We start from the raw sequence: 18,342 nt of genomic DNA on the forward strand, positions 1-18,342 counted from the left end.
CTACTTACGCTTATTTCTCACTACACCTGAGCTCCTGCTCGAGACACGTGAAGAGCCCTGCCTACGGTAGAAATTGGACCATACTTATAGGAATCTATATAAGCAGCCATGCTTTCTTCCTTCCTCCTTCACAGTCATCATATTAATATTGCTCTGCAGCAATACTCTGCTGAATCTAATACTCCCCAAAGCCTGCTCTGATTTCAGAAATTGCCTTGCCCTTGCTTTTCCTCTTTAAATCTGATCCACCTAATGACTGAACTTCCAATTATATGGCTGTCAATCCTGAAATCAAAGCCAGTTCATCGTGTCTCCCAAAGGAAGAATGTCACGTCACTCACTGAAATCCCTGCAACAAATCTCAGCTAACTCAGTCCCAGGCAGCAGAGAGGCAAAATAAACCAGAAGACAATCGACAATGGGATTCATTTTGCACGTAGGCAGAAATAGGAGTTAAATTCCCTAAGTTTTGATCCTTGATGCAGAAAATCATAGTTTTCCTGGCACAAAACGTACAACTGATTGAAAATAAAAAGAGGAAAAAAGAAAAAATCATCAGAGACAATTTGCTAGCCCAAAAGGATGCTGAGTTTCCCTTACAAACAGAAAATACTCCTCTGTTGTTATCTACCTGGAATTTCTCTCTACTTCATATGTGATTATCAGGATGGGTCATTTTGAGGCCAGATGCTGACCTTTAGCCAAACCAACAGTCGCTTAACAGGGCTGCAGAGATTTACGGCTTGCAAACAGCAATCCCTCCTGGCTGATGCGGTGCAACTGCATGTGGACTGCTCCCTCCAAATATGCCCTTCATCTGGGTGATGGGCCCCAGGCAGGGGTATCCATGGGGCCGGGGGAGGATGTGTGTGGTCTGTAGCAGTCACAACAGGGAACAGAAGAAGCAGAAGGGAATGAATGGGGGATGAAACCAAAGAGCTTCATCAGGAAAATGCCAGCGGTGGTAAGATAGGGAGGTAAAAGGACAGCCTCCTACACTGGGTAAAATGGTAGTTTCAAAGTCCTGATATAAATCGACCGTGCTATTTCTTTTGCAGGCTCTCCTTGGTGTTGCAGGCACTGCTACAAGCATCCATGGCACAGGGACAGCAAGCACTCTTGAACACTGATCTCCCTGGTGAAGAGCAGAAGCTGCAGCGCTCAAGAAACTGTGGCTGGATGAGATGCCAGAAAACAGCCTGCAGGCTTGCTCTAGATTATGAGAGAGGTGCCACCAGGGACTCTCACCCTGCTTCTGGCCCCTTGATTTCCACCAAACAGCCAGGGGACACTTACGCACCTCTAAAAACCATTACCCCCTTTCTCAAGTGGCAGCCTGGACTGAAAAGGAATAGAAACTGAACTTCTAATTGTACTCCAGAGGCTGGGGGAGAGTGGAATTGCTGTTTGTGGCTAAGCCAGAGGCCTCCAGGCTCCAGAACTGATGAATCCCTTGAAACAAAGTCTAAATTTCCCAGGACTGAGGGCTTTGCTAGCCAGTGGGAAGGGAGATGCTCGAAGGCAAGTATTGCTGCCTCCCTCAGGTTCATACAGCACCTTGCCCCTGCTGACTCAGTAATGGTGAGCAAGCATCGACACTTCTCAGCACTCTGCAAAAAGGATAGCTTCTGGGAGAAAGTGCCATGTCTTAGATTTAAAGCAATGATGATGACAAAATGACTATAAGGACAGACTGAGAGAGTTGGGGTTATTCAGTCTGGAGAAAAGAAGGCTCTGAGGAGACCTTATAGTGGCCTACCAGCATCTTAAGGGGGCCTACAAGAAAGCTGGTGAGGGACTTTTTAGGATGTCGGGTAATGGTAGGACTAGAGGGAATGGATTAAAACTAGAGATGGGATGATTCAGACTGGACGTTAGGAAGAAATTCTTCACCATGAGGGTGGTGAGACACTGGAACAGGTTGCCCAGAGAGGTGGTGGAAGCCCCATCCCTGGAAGTTTTTAAGGCCAGGCTGGACGGGGCTCTGAGCAATGTGATCAAGTGGGAGATGTCCCTGCCCACGGCAGGGGGGTTGGAACTAGATGATCTTTAACGTCCCTTCCAACCTTAACAATTCTATGATTCTGTGATTCTATGACCATCATCGGTGTCTGAATGGTCACAGAGGCTGCTACCCCTTATCAGGGCCATCCTGGGCTCAACTTTGAGAAGTCCTCTGCATTTACTTCCAGAAAACCGTAAGCATCACTGAAAACAGAGCACAAAGAATTTAAAGCATCTCCAGGGGGAGCTCAGATTGAGACGCACCTCTTGCTCCACACCACATCCCCAGTCACGCAGTGATGGTACTCACAAGAGCAAAGTGTCTGCAGGAGGCAGATACTTTTCTGTAGTCCAATTATTTTTGAACTGGTTAGTGCTCAGAGAAAAAAAAACAAAGCAAAGTATTTTTACACCCAGGAATATTTCAGCGAGTTCCCTCTACACATCTACAAATGCATTCATGAAGAAGGAAAGCAACTGCAGGCACCTTGGACACCCTGGGAGTCTGCTGCGCTGAACCTGCCTACCCCACTACCACAACAAGAATAAAAGAAAAAAAGAGTGATCTGGCAAACTTGAAAATGTGTTTAAAAATTGCAGTGGTCATCACTAACTCTGTCTGCCAACTTGCATGTTCATACAGCCACAACCTGCTAATTTGAAATGCAAAGATCCCCACACCATAAAACCATCTTTCTGAAAGACATGATGTGAAAACTGACTGACTTCACAGGCAAAACTGGGACACTGTTTGCTGCCAACCGTAAACCAAAAGCAAATGGAAAGAAAACACAGAGGGTATTTATTCTCTAATATCTTTAAGCCACAAAAAGAGCCGTAGGTGTTACTCAGGGCAGGTAAGAAGTGTTTAGACAGACTGTGATAGATCAGTTGATGGTGCCCTCCGAATATCCTATCAAGACAAATAGAGAGAGAGAGGCCTTTCCACCTCACCCAGAGCTTGGCTGCTTGCTATTTGTTTTATATGCAACATAAATTCAGGAGAAATCTGACTGTCACACTGGTCACATCAATCCATCAAGGAGTGAACGAGCATCTTGAGAAAGACTGATGTATGACAACCGTAGCGCTTCTATGGTCCAAATTTCCACCCGTTCTCCGCTGTATCTGCACCGCTGCACTGGCAGCAAAGGGTCAGCGTCACAAATGAGCTAAAATGAGCAGCAATTGCTCTTTGAAGTGTACCAGGGATGGGGATTGAGATCCCCATGGGAATCTTGACTTGATTTTCCTTTTTCCATTTTGCTCTTTCCTTTGCTTTCTTTGTTTTCCTCCTCCTCTGCTTGTCTCTCCTTTTAATCACACTAAAGGCTACCCTATTTCCACTGCTGCATTGCCAAGTTATGTCCAGACCATGACACCCACCACCCCCGCAGACAGCTAGACCCAAGCATCTTCATCTCGCACCACTGAGACGCATATGGCAGCCCCTGTCTCTGAGCGGAAAGGGAAGATTTGGGGAGAGCAACCTAAACTTGACTCGCTGCAGTGTCCCAGTGCTAGCCCGCTGCTCCCGTCTTCTCGAGTGACAGTCTCCTACCAAAGGAAGAATTTCACCTTCTACTGTGTTTTCTAAATAACTGCTTCCTGAAAATGCAGGATAATACGGCCACCTGAAGATAATTTAAAACTTCGCTCACCCTCCCTGCAACATACACAGTCGTCCCTGCTGAGTTAACAGCGCAGATACAATTTCAGCCTGGAAATCACAGCTTAATTATATTTTTGGGTGGGTGGGAGGAATTTGATGGGAGATTTCATTTAGGAAACAATCAGGTCTCAGTTGGGTTAGAAATCAGGATATTAATGTTCTTCATTTTAATTTTCCTCTCTGACTCAGATTCCCACTGTTTGAATTTGAGCTCAATTTGTTCGGTTCATTATGAAGAAATCCACATGAATTTGACATTAAACTGATTATCTCTGAAAACAGTAGCAATAATTTCCCTTTTTCCTGCGTACGTTTCACATTAAGTCTTTGTGGTTGATATAAAAACGCAGGGGAGAAATAATAAAGCAAAGGGAAATCAAGTATTTATTCTGGAGCGCTACTTAGAAGCTGAGATGTGCAACAACACTTATGCATTTGGGAATAAAAAGCAAGGGGCAGGGACAAACAACACCCTCATTCCCATTTCCCATTTCAGCCCATTTGCATGGGAACAAACAGGGAGTGAATATGGCCTTTGTAGCCAGGAATAATATCCGGTGTGCCAGCACTGGGGATCTTAGGGCTTTGTGATGACTGATGGCAAGGGTGTGCTCCCTCATGAATGGATCCTTAGGGCCACAAGGATGAACTCATATTTAAGACTCACCATCCTGCAGTAAGAGCTGCCAGAGGTCCTGGGCTCCAATCCTGCTCCAGCTGCCGGGGTTCTGATGACCCCAATAGGCCTCAGGGGTCCCAGTGAGACCCAGTGGGGACCCACAGCCCCTGCTCAGCCCTGGCCACCCAGTCCTTGCCTTGTGCCTGTCTACTGACCAGGCCTTAGACCTGGGCTGTAGCCCGGTTTCCAGCCCTATCTCTGCCAACATCTCCTGCTGCTCTGGGCTGGACTTGGTTCATCCCCTCACCTCGTCCAGGGCTGTAGAGGGACCCTGCTACCAGCACCCAGCTCTACCTGCTGGCTTAAGCCCCTGTGGGACCATGCTAGACTCCTCCTCAAGCTCCCAGCTCTTCTTCCTCATGAAACAGCTCTGCTCTTACAGCTCCCTGATGTTTCTTGTCCTTCAAACAAGTGGAGCAGCAATGCAGATCACCAAGAAATCCCTCCAGGAGACCTCCGTGGATGAGCGCGATGGCGACGGTGTGCAGTGCTTTGAGGGCGAGGGGACATATGCATATAGCCAAAAGGTGCACATACTCCTGTTTGTACAGCAGGACTGTTACTGCAATAAACTATTGAACTTGCTGTCTAGTTTCTAAGTCAAGATTCAGAGCATTACAGTGGGAGTACAGCACTTGACCCACACTACAGACTTCTGGAGTAGTTTCTATTTTCAAATTTATTTCCCCAAAGAGGGAAAAACCATTAAGATATAGGAAGCATTTGCCATGAATGAAGATACAGTTCCTTTTATCTGCTAACTCGAATGGATATACATAGCTCATCAGTGCGTTTTCTCTAACAAAGCACTGTCTCATACCAGTGACAAACTCTTCTTTGTCTCTGCTGCTCTCAAGCCTCACCAGAACAAGAAACACTCCTTTCTTTTACAGATAACTTTCATTTTTCCTCTAGAAAAAAAAAAATAAAAATCCCCCCCTGCAACTTGAAAACCTGAAGGGTAACAAAGTATCATATAGTTCATGATGATTTTTTTTTTCTCCTAGTTGTCTCATATCCAAAGGGAGACAGTAATTACTGTATTACCTCTCACCTAAGACACAGATAACAATAAGCTGGAGTTGCATTGCTGTTTCGCCGAAGGTGCAAACAGACCTGTCCCTCATGCTCCTGAGGTGGCCGCTTGGATGTACCCAAAGCCCAGTCCCGTGCTGCACCATGAGAGCCCAGCAGTGCTCATGCTTACAGCCGTCCCCTGCCATCCGCTGCTCTTCCCACCAGCACCGTGCTGACAGACATCCCAACCTCCCTTGACGGCTCCGTCCGCGGGTACAGCACAGGTCCATGATTAGATTACCAAAGCACGAGTACAGCAGAATCGGAATAAGAGTAATTGCTGTTAACTGCTTTTAATATATAGCTCTTTTAAAAAACCCGTCCTTAGCCCAAGTACTAAAAAATCTGCTGTTACAACCAAGTAGTGACCTGCTCTGCTTTCTCCTCATGAATGTAACACAAACTGTCTGTTGCTTTCTTTCATACGTTCTATTTTTCAGCCTTCATAGTAGTAAGTTTTGGCAAGCAGTCCATTCTACATGCATCCCTTTTAGTCCAGTCTTTCAGCATTGCATCCACGTGCCTGCGAGTGCCTGCCACTTACACCAAACACCCTACAGGCAAAGGGAGACTTCTTTTTTCTACTCATGAGGTAAAAGCTGAACCAAGCTGGTTACACACCTGTAAATTTTCAGCACTGGGAAAAGAAACGTAGAGCATGGGGTGGATGTGAAATAGATGGCAGAAATATCCAGCCAGACCCGTGGTGGGAAAAATTGGGCAAGGTTGCAGAGTGGGAGTGCAAGGGAGCAGGAATTCCCCCGGATCCTGAAACAGAGTCCATGACAATGGAGTGGACTGGCATGCTCCTCATTCGACAGTAGAAGAGGAAATCCATGGCCAGATTCTGTTCCCTTCCTCCTGACTTCAGTGGTATAACAACCCCAAATTCACACCATTACTAAACCATAACAAGCAGTAAAGGAAAACAAAGCCTGAAACATTTTGGACTAATCCATAATTAGACGTTACCTTCAAGAAATACCTGAAATGGTTATGCATGTCTTAGGAGTCAAGAGTGAGTATAGTTTTCATTACAGAACACGTTATGTCAGGCAAGTTTGGGGTTATGCCTGAAATTCCTGGTATGATAAATGAGAATAAGAAAAATAACATTATGGCCAATTACTTTGGGGGCTGGGGGGAGAGAAAGTAGAGAAAAGACGATCTGGAGCTGAAAAAAGCCACAAGCAGTGCGATATCTGCTAAATTAGAAAAAGGCATAGTTACATGTCTAAAGGAGGGATGCAGTAACACAGACACCATATTCCAGCCTGATGCCCAGGAGCTTCATGGAGGAAGAAGAGGGGATGGGATGGTACAGAGAGATTCCATAGGATAGCTAGAGCAGTCTTGCCTGGGATGGTATCAAGCAGCAGGGGACTGTGAGGACTGTGAATGTGACCAGGGGAAAAAAGTCTTAAATGAAAATGTACCCCAGTTGGAGGATGTCTCACTGCTTTCTGCTCCCATGACAGAAACATGAAAACTCAGCGCTGGCCCAGGACACGGAGAAGTGGAGTCGGGCCAGGACCTGGAGGATGGGGCAATTCTGGGGAGAAAGGATCATTTTCTCCCTGTTTTAGAAAGGAGACTGCTGTCTGAAGGCTCTGCGAAAAATACCAGCGCACAAAGAATGTTTCATTTGGGATAATACAGATACTTTGATGCAAAAGGTGTCTAGGCTGAGAGGGCTGGAGAAGGACTTCTGAAAAGGTATGTGAGCTTATCGTATCAACCTCGGGCAGGGAAAGTTACTAACCATACAATTTAGAGGCTTGCACTTTATGCTTTTATTGCACACTTGTAAATAAAACATTAATAAAACAGCTCCTTTAAAGCTTGATATATATTAAAATATTAAGAGGAAGACAAGAACTGTGAAAACCACATTGCCCCACTGGTCTGTTCAGGCTGCAGCTGGAGCTGCAGAGATGGAAGAAACAACTTATGCTCTATGCAAAGCCCTAAGACCATGAACGTTTCTTTTCAGCTGGAATAAACAGGATAAAGCATGAAATATCTGGGGCCCCATGCAGTTGGGGTTACTGTTGATGTCAGGTATATTTTCCTAGCAGAACTGACCACCTGCTGCTGTGGAGATGCTAACTCCCAAAGAAATGTTTTAACCTCCATTTTGCAGATACTTCTGCCTACCAGAAAAGAAAAAAAAAAAAAAAACAAATATTGTGCCTGCCCGCCTGAAAAAGAGGAAGGATACCCCTGTACAATAGTACAACTTATTCAAGTCACTTAAATGTCCCACCTAAAAGGCTTCCCTTCCAAGACAGTTATCAGGCTGCTTCTGGAGTTCTGAGATTCAGGCCCTTATGGTGATTCATCTCACCTGATGTTACACAAGGAAAATAGCTGGATGAAATCCACTTTGAAGATGCCTCCCCTGGCAGTTCATTTCCCAACTGACCTTTAAATAACAGACACATCTAGTAACAGGCTCTCACCACACTGGGATGAAGATGGCCCACTTGAAACCTCTTCACAGCTTTCCCGATTTATGGTCATACTCCCTTCTTTCTTTGCACGGGGGGAAAAAAAAAAAAAGCCTAAACTGAAAAAGGAGAGATGCCTTTCTTCTGCCGACGAGACCAGAAGATCCTGTTTGCTAAAGCATTTCCTTTTGTAGCCTCAGCTGCATCGGAGAGCAAGTCAACTTCTGTGCTAACTAAAGGAGCGAACATTTCATGCATAACACATTTTGGTTTGCTGCCGAGACGGAGCGATGGGTGGCCGACGGAAACAGTGGTTCTTGCCGTAACCTTTGTGCAACAACCAATCCCCCTCTAAATTAGCCCCAGAGAAGCCTGTCTGTTTTGATGCAAAACCAGAGAGAGATGCGAGGCCAACGCATGTGGATAAATCAGGCATTTGCAGGAACAACATCTTACGGCCATCTTTATCAATGAATTTTCAGTGCAAACTGAAAATATCCTGGCACATAAACCACCAAAGTGGGCTGAGGGAGAAAAATACATCTCCATGTTAACTACACTGTCTTGCCCTTTTTGCTGATTTATAACGTTCATAGAGCTGAATTGTATACCTCTAGTTCCCCAGCACTCAGTAGTCAATATTACTAACAGCAGAGTCAAAATCCTTCAAGCCTCTCCTCAGGCAAAACCCACCCTAAAATCAGTGGGAATTCTGGGTGAATAAAGACTGAATAAGAACCAAAGTCCCAACTCAATTCTCAGCTGAGCTTTGCAGTCCAACCATCAGGACTGGAAATACTTTTGATTTTCACCATCATGAGAGAACAGCTGGGCCCAGTAATCCCAATTCTGCCCCCTCTTAAGTCCAGCATCAACTGGGCAGATACACAAAACAGAATTTGGCATCTGGTTGCTCAAGGCTAAACCATAAAATAATTGTACTGGAGGAAAAAGAAACCAATCTCTTTTTCTGGTATTCCCTTACCGTCGTTTTCCTGCAACTCCTTGAAAAAGACTTTTTGTAAAAAAGCTGTTCAGATTTCCTCCTGTGCCAGGCACCACATTTTATTTGGCATATACATTTCTGATAGCCTTTCCTCCGCAGATGTCTATAAAGTTCACATCAGTCAGTTCTTCAAACTAGGTATATTAACATCAATGCAGACAATTTTGTTCCAAGCCCAGTTTTTTCTTACATCTATGCTCTGCTGTTCATTTTTGCTTCCACAAAGATGACAGTATTGCTACATACCAAGGACAATCAGGACTCCCATGATGCTTAACACAGGCTGTACAGTGCTGTAATGGACCATTCTCCCCATCAGCAACGAGGCCTGACACCTCAGCAGCTTCTGGCACTAGCAGTTTGCTGAGGGAAAGGGGACATTTCTTTTCAACTTCATTTCATTTATCTTTTTTGCTTTTCCTAATCCCCTTCCAGAAATGACAATTCTTGAAAATGCACGTGTAAAAATAAAGAAAGAAAAGGAAAAAAAGGCAACAACCACACAACCTTCTCCCAGTTATCACTGTAACATTTCTTATGTGGGTCCAGTGTCGTTCGAGGTGAGGAGGAGAGGGGCAAGGGGGTGAAAGGGGCAACACGTTTCAGAATCCTTAAAGCCATCACAAGAATTAGAAATATGAAAAATAGTTTATAATTACCTCTGTTGAGTGAAGCTGAACTGTTTATATCTCCAGTAATAAAGGAAGACTCGGACTGCTTTCGAACTGTGTCATTCCACATCCTACGAATCCGGCTCTGAAGGGGGATTGAACCACAGCAGGTAATGAATTTTTAGCAGCTGCAGATAGGTTTCTTTCTGCCTCACTAAAGGCGGCTATTGGCATATCTAGCTCAGGATGAGACTTGTTTCTAGACAGCTGTAAGCAAGCGGTTGCTGTTTTGCTATAACCCTTGCCTCATGCATGCCAGACCCTGCCTGCCTGCCTTCGTAACACAAACGCCTATCTCAAAGAAGAGCATAATTGGATTGCTTACATCCTAATTAAAAAGAGAAACCCAGACTTGTGCAAGCTACAGATTTATCAATACAGTGCCAAATAACAGAAAAATAACTTACACACAGAAGCACGCATGCTTCCCTTACTATCTCAGATAGCCGATGTCTTATTTTTTGTGAAGAGTAAAAGAAGACTTGATCTATGTCTTGGTGTCCCTGAATGAACAGAAGTATTCTATAGCTACTACCCATCTTGGGGAAGATCAAGGGAAAAAATCCCCCATAAATGAATGACTTCTGTTCCCCTACTGAAAAATCTGTGATGGTTTTGCCATCTATGGTATAGCTTCTGCTGCTGGGGAAACAACGTCCCAAAAACGTTGGCCTTCTGTGTTGTTTCTCAAATATGTTGCAGACTATCTACTTCTGTGGCTTTTAAGCCACCATCTTGCTCCTCCCCGACTAGACCTTGCAAAAGACCAAAAAATCAGCCAATAGTATCTTGTGAGCAGTTCAACCACAATCCCCATGTGAAGATGACTAAGGGGCCCAGGTGTCCAGGGGAAACTCTCCCTCACCTCACCTCTCAGGGTATGATGGACGTGTCCCATGGCTGTGTGAAAGTGGTGCTAGGTGGTCTGGGGGAGTGGGAAGGCTGGTTCCCACTGCGATAGACCATGTTTTTCCTAATTGTCAAAAATCCAGTGCTTCCTGTAGTGGGCTCTTAGCCATGAGAGATTTTCTAGGGCTTACCCATGTTTTTATAGCCAAAAAGTGCTCCCTAGTCCACTCATCAACTATGTAGTAATGGCACCTGCTAATTATGCATTAGCCCTCTATAAATGAAAGCACAATGTGACATAGGTGCATGCACTTTTAGAGCAATTATTTTTCACCTGGACATTTAATCTATTGTATTTCTCTGACATGATCCATTGTGGATTAATTGTTCTGTTTCCTAAGTGCTTTTCAGAGAAAAAAGGGATTGTAGGAGTTCTCCTTATGGACTTCTCTATTCAAAGTTAGGAGTCAGATGCTTTCAACAACTCAAGACTGATCTCCATCTACTCTCCATCACCTGTGTGAGGTTTCTTCTGCCTACAACAGGTCTCAGGCGTTTCCATCCATCTAAGGGCAATCTTCTGCTGGAAATAATCTTCCTTGGAACCTCAAACCTCACCTGCAATGAGTGGACTGCTGCCAGGAGACTCAGTTTACCCTCAAAAGGGCTTGTTTTCTTGTGCTGAGACTGCCAAGAGGCAAGGCCCATTAAAGTCAACTCTTGTCAGACAGGAGGGCACCTACCCAGTAGCTAAATTACGTAAAAAGGCCTTCAAATCAGCCACCCAAATGTTGCTAGCTATAGTGAGTTTTGGACATTATTGATTACTGTGGGATTTGATGGCCTACTGGAGAGAGGTTCCATATTCTGTTGCTGTTATTTTCCCTGCGTAACATCCAGACCTACACGAATGCCAAAGCGGAGTTCTTGGATGACATCTTGGAAACCGTTGAAAATAAATAATAATCTGCTCCAAGACATAAATCACAAATTAGGTTTTCCTGGGAGGTTATAAACTGTTACTCCTTGCATGTCTTTCATAATTTAATAGTGGAACTGTCATGTATAATTACTTCCATTAGTAATACTGAATAAATTCGCGTTTGGTTTCTATTGATTAAGAAGTAAGCTTCCTCATTTTATATGAACTGTTTGTCCATAAATCTGCAACTGTATGTACAAGTCAGCTTCAAAATTGCTAAGTGCACAAATGACACAAAACCTGAATTTTCAGGTGACCAAAGCGCAACGAATCCACTAACTTAATAAAATAATCTGACCCCAATAGATTCTCCTTAGAGGTCTATAAGCTAAAGCAAATTGAGTGAGGCAAGGAATTGATCAAACCACTGAATGCCAGAAAGCAAGCCCTTTCTCTGTGAAGGCTATCGCAAGACTCTTGTAGTCTGTTTTTAGGAAGTTTCGTGGTTGTTATAGCATCATTCCTGTACATAGCAATAGAAGTGACAACAACCTTCAGATCATTATTAAAGGACGTACTGGGATGTAGCACAGCTGACAAAATGCTCCCAGCTCCTGATTCCCATGGAGAGCAGGCAGGGCAGCTCAGGTGATGACCACCCACCTGCCTCTGGAAGGCAAATGTGGACTTTTTATTCTCATCACAATTATTTAGAAGGTTCTTGGAGAGGCATTAATTGCGATCACACCCCAAGGAAGCTACTGTGTTGAACTCAGGTCCAGGAGGGAAGGAAATCTCTGCACGTGCACTGGTGAGACCCCTAAGGTAGCTCCTTTGGTGCCGAGAGGAGCTTCCCTCCCAGCATAGCCGCAAAGGGTATCGGCACAGTGGTACAAAGCATTGAGGCGAGGACAAGGAGTGCGTGTTACCTGTGAGCCTGTGGAATATCTTCCAGGTGTCCGTGACCCCGAGGTTTTTCCTGAGCCGATAGAGCTGTCTGTACTTTTCCCACTACAACAATGCGTGCGCAGGCATTTTCCATACTCTTTACGTACCTAGCCAAGGAAAGAGCAACAGCAGTTAGTGGGCAGCTCCTCCTCCAACCCACTGCCTTCCGATTTTCAACATGGCCCCTGATTTTTCCTCAGTGGTTCATTAAAATGATAGCTGTTGCAGTACGTGGGGAAGAAGCCTATTACACCTTGCAGCTGAACGCTCTCAATACGTGAGCTCACCATTTACAACGGCGTAAGGGACCACTTTTATGCAGCAAAGCTGCTCGTTGACACCAGTCGGTTGTAGCTTCCTCTGCGGCACATCGAAGGAGCACGGGAGAAACTACAGATACACTATTTATGACTGAAAATTAATATCCTCACAGATTTGATATAATCTAGCATATTGGCTCATCAAGGTACTAAAAGTTATTGCTTCTGGCAGGGGACTAAGAAGAAAAATTCCAAAAGAAACATATAAGAGCTATTGATTTTTAATTTTTTTTTTATTATTATTTCTTGCAAGCAAATTGAAATTTGAGCAAACTGTAGAGCCAGCAGCCCTAGAGATTATACTCCCAGCGCACAGGGTTGACTGAAGCCTACTTTCCCACAGCACCGTGCAAGCCAGTCATGTGTTAAATGGGCACTGCAGTCAAACCAGGCCAATCCCGAGTAAAGCTGTGCCACCTCTTTTGCTTCAGGGGAACTATGTTGACTTGTGCCAGGGCAGGATTTGAGCTTTGACTGAGCTTCAGGTGTGATTTTTTTATGGGCAGAAGTACCCAGAAAACAGATGGGACAAGACCGAAAATGTACTGAAAAGCCAAAAGCAGGTCACACTGCCCATTGACAAAAAGAATAAAAAAAAAATTGTATGCATGTCCAAAACACTAGTTGAGGCTCCTCGGAGCACGTGGTTAGCTGTGAAATTTTGCCAGACTGTCTATGAGCATTTCAAAACTCTGTGAAACAACTGTTTAAATAGCAAATTACAGCTTTTTCATTAGGCTCTTCCTTAAGCGCTTGAGACAAACACAATACCATGAGTGCCCAATATGCTCGAGTGCCTAATCAATCCTTTGCTGAGAGAAAATAATTCAATTGCTTTAATTAGCCACCCACTGCTTGCCTCTCTGCAGCTTTTTGCTGATTTTCTAGTCCATGATAGATAGGAAAGGAAAGGATTTTTTTTCTTCCCTCCTCTCAAATAATTCCTCCCTCAGCTCTTGGGTCAGAGGTGCATCCACCCCACAGCAAGGTACCAGCTGCATTCTCCTTCCCTCTATGCAGCCATAAATCAGCAGCGATCCCACAGTCATCAATGATCATTTAAGGACGTAGACTGTCTTGAGGCAGAAAGGAGAATGGTTCTTCTATGCCGAGTGGGCACTCCAATAGCCAAGGAGGCTGCGATGCCGTGCTGGGATGCTGGGTTGGGATGCTGGGTTAGGGACTGACCCTTTGGGACGTGCATTGGAGGCGAGAGGATCAACCAGTGAGAATGGTGCAGAAATTCAAACTCCTTGTCAAAGTGGCACCTGCAGGGTTAATTAGTGACAGCGATGCTTCCAACGTGCTTATTATCATCTTGCCCGGGAACTTTCTTGCTGAAAGTTTTGGGATCATCAGCAGGCAGTTGCATCTAGGTAACGCTTTTAAACTTTTTAAGATGCACAAATTTGAGATTAAATGACAAGGATGAAACTCTGAACCCCAGAAGTCTTCCTTTGGTTTGAAGAATGACATTTCTGCACAGCTCTGTAGATCCTTCCAGAGGCATCCACTTGCTACCATGAATTTGGCTTATGTTCTCATAGATCAGATCTCCTTTCCCTGTACAGGAAAATGTGGGTAACAGAGGAGCAAGCCCAGGGCTCTCAGATGGACAACAGACCTCAACATGGCCCTGACTTTACCCAGTAAGCCATTTCACCAAAAGCCACTGGTTACACTGAGAAACGGGGATCCAGGTGTATTAATCTATAAACTCTTCCCTATTTTTATATTGGAGAAAGAAACTGTCTTTTGAAACCAAGATGTACAGACAAAAAATTATCAGCAGACATACACAGAATTGGAGAGCTCGGTGCTATTAAATTTCAGTGGAAAACAAAACAGTTCTTAAAAATATTTATTACTGATCATCAGACGCTGTAAGTTTGATCTACGTATAGACATAGAGATTTTTATTTGGATTTTTTTTCCCCCCAGAGTTTATCTAAGTTACTCCAGTGTTCTCTTGCAAACGTTAATTGGGGCATACTTCAAGTTCCACCAAGAAGCACTTACGGTGCTTGCTTTGAGGAAGACTTCCAAAAGCCCACGTTAGGACCACGCAATACAAAGGCCAACGAACTGTTGCAGAGCGCAGGTCCTTCAGTTCTTAAAAAAGCCGCGGAAGCAGCCCCTGCTACGTACCATCAACTCATATATGCTGCTATAGAAAGGGGTGATTTCCTGCAGGGGCTGCAAATGGGGATGTAAAGCCCCATTTTGCTGTGAGCACTCAGTCACGCGGACACTCTGGATGCTGGTGGAGTTGCTCCCGTCTCACACTGGCATATGGGAAAGGAGAATCTGGCGGATAGCAGGCAAAGCCTTTTTACAGGTTTGCTACCGTAAAGCCCTGCAAACTGACAGCTGTCTTTTCCCTTGCCTCCGACACGCTCATCGCCAGCATCCCGGCTGCTGAAATGCCACTGCCACATATCTTCGTTATCACCTCATTCCCCTGCATCTTGCCGGTTTCCAGTCTAAATACCACCCTTATTAGGTGCACAGAGATAAATCTGCGTGAGACGAATTCAGGGCACACAGATATGTTACGCTGCGGTTGTTAGGCAACAAAACACCCTGTTACCACCTCTTTTGCCGCTGGGAACCGTCTGTCTTACCTTTTTCTGGAGGACACAATGGAAAATGAATATAAACATTCCCTGCAGAGAATTGAATATGGTGAAGAGATACGCCATGATGACTGTGCTTTCATTAATATACATGAGTCCGAATGCCCAGGTCAGTCCTAATAGGCAGAGTAGGGCTATTGCACCTATAACCCAGGACCTGTTAGTAGAAACAAAAAAAAAAAAAGAAAAAAGAAAGGGATTGGTTTTTCATCTACAAAAGGCGTCGCAGGTCTAGAAGCAGGAAGACTTTGCCCGTGGTTTTAGCAAAAAGAAAACAGCATATCAAAATGAGTCATAGGGGTTTTTGTCTTCAAGCTGGATGCAGTTTACAAATCTTCAAGCTTGAGGAAATATACAGAAATGGAAATGTTACGAGCATAGAAATTTATCACAACCAAAGCATATTTGTAACCACAACGTTTCGTTTTTTTTTTTTTTTTTTAAATGTAAAAGCAGTGTCTATGTAAATGACATGTAGATGCTATTTCTGGAAATGTCAGGAAAAGAAAACAAATCAACCAAAACAACAACTCTCAACGTCACTTTTTTTAGTGTCCACTGGTTTCACTGGGGCAGGAGTGCCAGCTGGATTAGCTTCTTTACGCTTAACACCAAGACACATGTATTGCTGCATTTTAGCTAGTCTCCCATATGCCTGTAAGCCCAATAAACAGCTACAAGCAGGTGGGCAAGCCCTCACCGCTTGCCAGATCGGCTCTGCACAAGGAGGCTCTCTGCAATGCTGCTTCACACTTCTTCCACCCTACGACGAGGGGAAATGTATATATACACGTATAGGCGCCCACAAACCACATTTGCTAAAACAGTAGCTGCTGCCACACTCCTGCTCAGAGAAAGGGAGGGGCAATCCTTCTTCGCATCGGCTGCAAAACTAAGATTATCGCTTTGCTCCACGCTGGGAGGGAAGCGGGAGTAGGGGTGCAGCCACCGCTTGGCCCCAAATGTTGGTCAAGTTGGTCAAATATGGGTAGCCTGCAGATTCCGCTTGCTCTCTCCCAGTGACTTTCTGCTTGGACAGACAGAGTTGGGGACATGGGATGGCTGCTGTATGTTATTTTTTACAGTGCACTTTCAGGAAAGCTGGAAGCTCTGCTGGGATGGCAGAAGTATTCCGTGTTACCCTGCTAAATAATATTTAGTCATCTGCTAAATTAACTTCTCAGAGACTGATCTTCCAATACCAGGACATGAGGTGAACTGTGACAAGCAGGATAGGAACTGGGTCCTGCTCTTAGGCATCTCCCTAGTTTTCACATGATAAATTACCTACAACGTCAAAGGAGTTGTTGCTGCACAGGGGAAGGAGTCAACTTTCAGCTGGGAAGCACAGCGGGAAGTGTGTAGCAAGCAGGACCATGAGCATCCCTTTGCCCTTACCCTCAAGGCCTTGATATTCTTCTGTTTTCCTCCGGTATCATTTGGTGTAACATCATAAAAATGAATGCAACAATACCCAATCTTTGCACCTCTTCCTCACCGTTTAACCCTTCAGTTCCCCAAAGCCTGCAGCCAGCCAGCACCTCTACTTCCTTGTCCACCCAAAGCACCGTAAGGTGCTGCAGAAAGGCTCACAGGGACAAGGACCTGCCCACGTTTCTAAGCCACTTCAGCCTTATAGAAACTTGGCCAGGGTCTGGGCATATTTGGCCTTCCACCTGCTAAGCAGAGCATGGGGCAAGGGGGAGAAAGATGAAGCAGCAGCAGCTTGGGGGAAAAATAAGTCCTGCAGAGGTCAGGCAGGCTGTCTCCACTACGGAGACTCTATGGCAGCTGCAGCCTCGAATCCTTTTCCTTTTATCGGGGCTGATCACAAACAGAAGCACACCGATGTTGTATTCATGTTTTCTCTGTTTTTTTTTTTTTTTCTTTAGGTATTACAACGAAAATACGGCGTTAAGTCTTCCACTGAAGTTTATAAAATATGTATTATTTAACCACACGACCAGAAGAGCTCCCTAAGGTAACCGCTTATTAAGGCAGTTCTTTAAAAGTCACTATTATGTATCTAGCAGACCAGAACAGCTCCTTTGAAGCATTTCCAGTCAATCCTGCTAATAAATATTTAGCATGATGCAAATTGAAAATGCACTCTCAAAATCCTTCAGAAAGGTAGCCACTAGATACAGTTTACAGCTTTAGCCACTTGGTATATTTTTCTCTCCAAGATTCCACCATCAGTGAGAGCACATTATCATCTTAATTGCAAGCCAATTTGAAAAACGCAAATAATTTTTTTCCTTGAAAAAAGAACAACAAATGAAGTGGGAAACACTTTTTTTCTCCCCCTTCTCTTCCCTTCCACAATTAAAAGCTTCCTGCGTTTACGGAATCTTTTAAGCACAATTCCTAGGACATCAGAAAACTATTCTGCTCTGAAGCACAGCCAATTCTTGAACCCGATTAAAAAGCCTTTGGCTGCAGAGGTGTGCAGAAGCGAAATAGTTATTTAGTGGAAATATGCTACCTTCAGTGATGGCAAGGAATCTGTGGGGTAGAAGACCCTCAACAGTGCAAACTGCACACGTTACAGTGTTGTGCTTCAGAAAACAAGACCTGGAGATAAAGAGGGCATTGAGATTACTTTGAATAGCTCCATCCCGTATCCGCAGAACAAAAAAGAACCAAGCAATGAAAGAGAACATGGGAATGATGCTGCAAGAATGAACACAAAGGACTCTTCACCAGAAGAACAAACTGAAAGTCTACTGTGAAGTTGATTTGCTTGTATTTCGTGGTACTGCACATTACTTTTTGGGTGCAGGAGAAAAAACACACATGCCCTAAGGCATGTAATTTCTAGGCATTTTTGGCTTTCTTTGCAGGTTAATTTTGGTGCAGCTTTTGGTTTTTGTTTTGCTTTCTGTACAGACTTGCTGTTGTTTTTTCACATTTGTTCTTTTCCATAGCGCAATTTTATAGCAATAAAGAAACAAAACCGCTCATGTTTTGGTGTAACTGAAAATCAGAAATTTACAATTAGGGACAATTAGGTACTCCAGTGAGTCAGGAGACAGTCTCCAATGCACCAAACACAGATTTGCTTGCACTGCTCCCATTAACTAGAATGGGAATGGTGGGGATTACCAC

The 18,342-nt window shown here is 44.4% G+C and overlaps 1 protein-coding gene across 9 annotated transcripts in view; it reads right to left on the bottom strand.

Annotated features, from left to right (window-relative positions):
* Nucleotides 1-18,342, bottom strand: part of ADGRL3 (adhesion G protein-coupled receptor L3) — a 524,212-nt gene that overhangs the window by 22,704 nt on the left and 483,166 nt on the right. For all 9 annotated transcript variants that reach the window (XM_054202410.1, XM_054202406.1, XM_054202409.1 and 6 more), the window contains 3 exons: nucleotides 15,223-15,391; nucleotides 12,260-12,385; nucleotides 9,548-9,644 (listed from right to left, as the gene is read on the bottom strand). In XM_054202410.1, coding sequence (XP_054058385.1) covers nucleotides 9,548-9,644; nucleotides 12,260-12,385; nucleotides 15,223-15,391 — 392 coding nt within the window. The remainder of the gene's footprint in view (nucleotides 1-9,547; nucleotides 9,645-12,259; nucleotides 12,386-15,222; nucleotides 15,392-18,342) is intronic.

This window comes from Rissa tridactyla, chromosome 5, assembly GCF_028500815.1.
Source record: "Rissa tridactyla isolate bRisTri1 chromosome 5, bRisTri1.patW.cur.20221130, whole genome shotgun sequence".
In the NCBI taxonomy this organism is placed as follows: domain Eukaryota; kingdom Metazoa; phylum Chordata; class Aves; order Charadriiformes; family Laridae; genus Rissa; species Rissa tridactyla.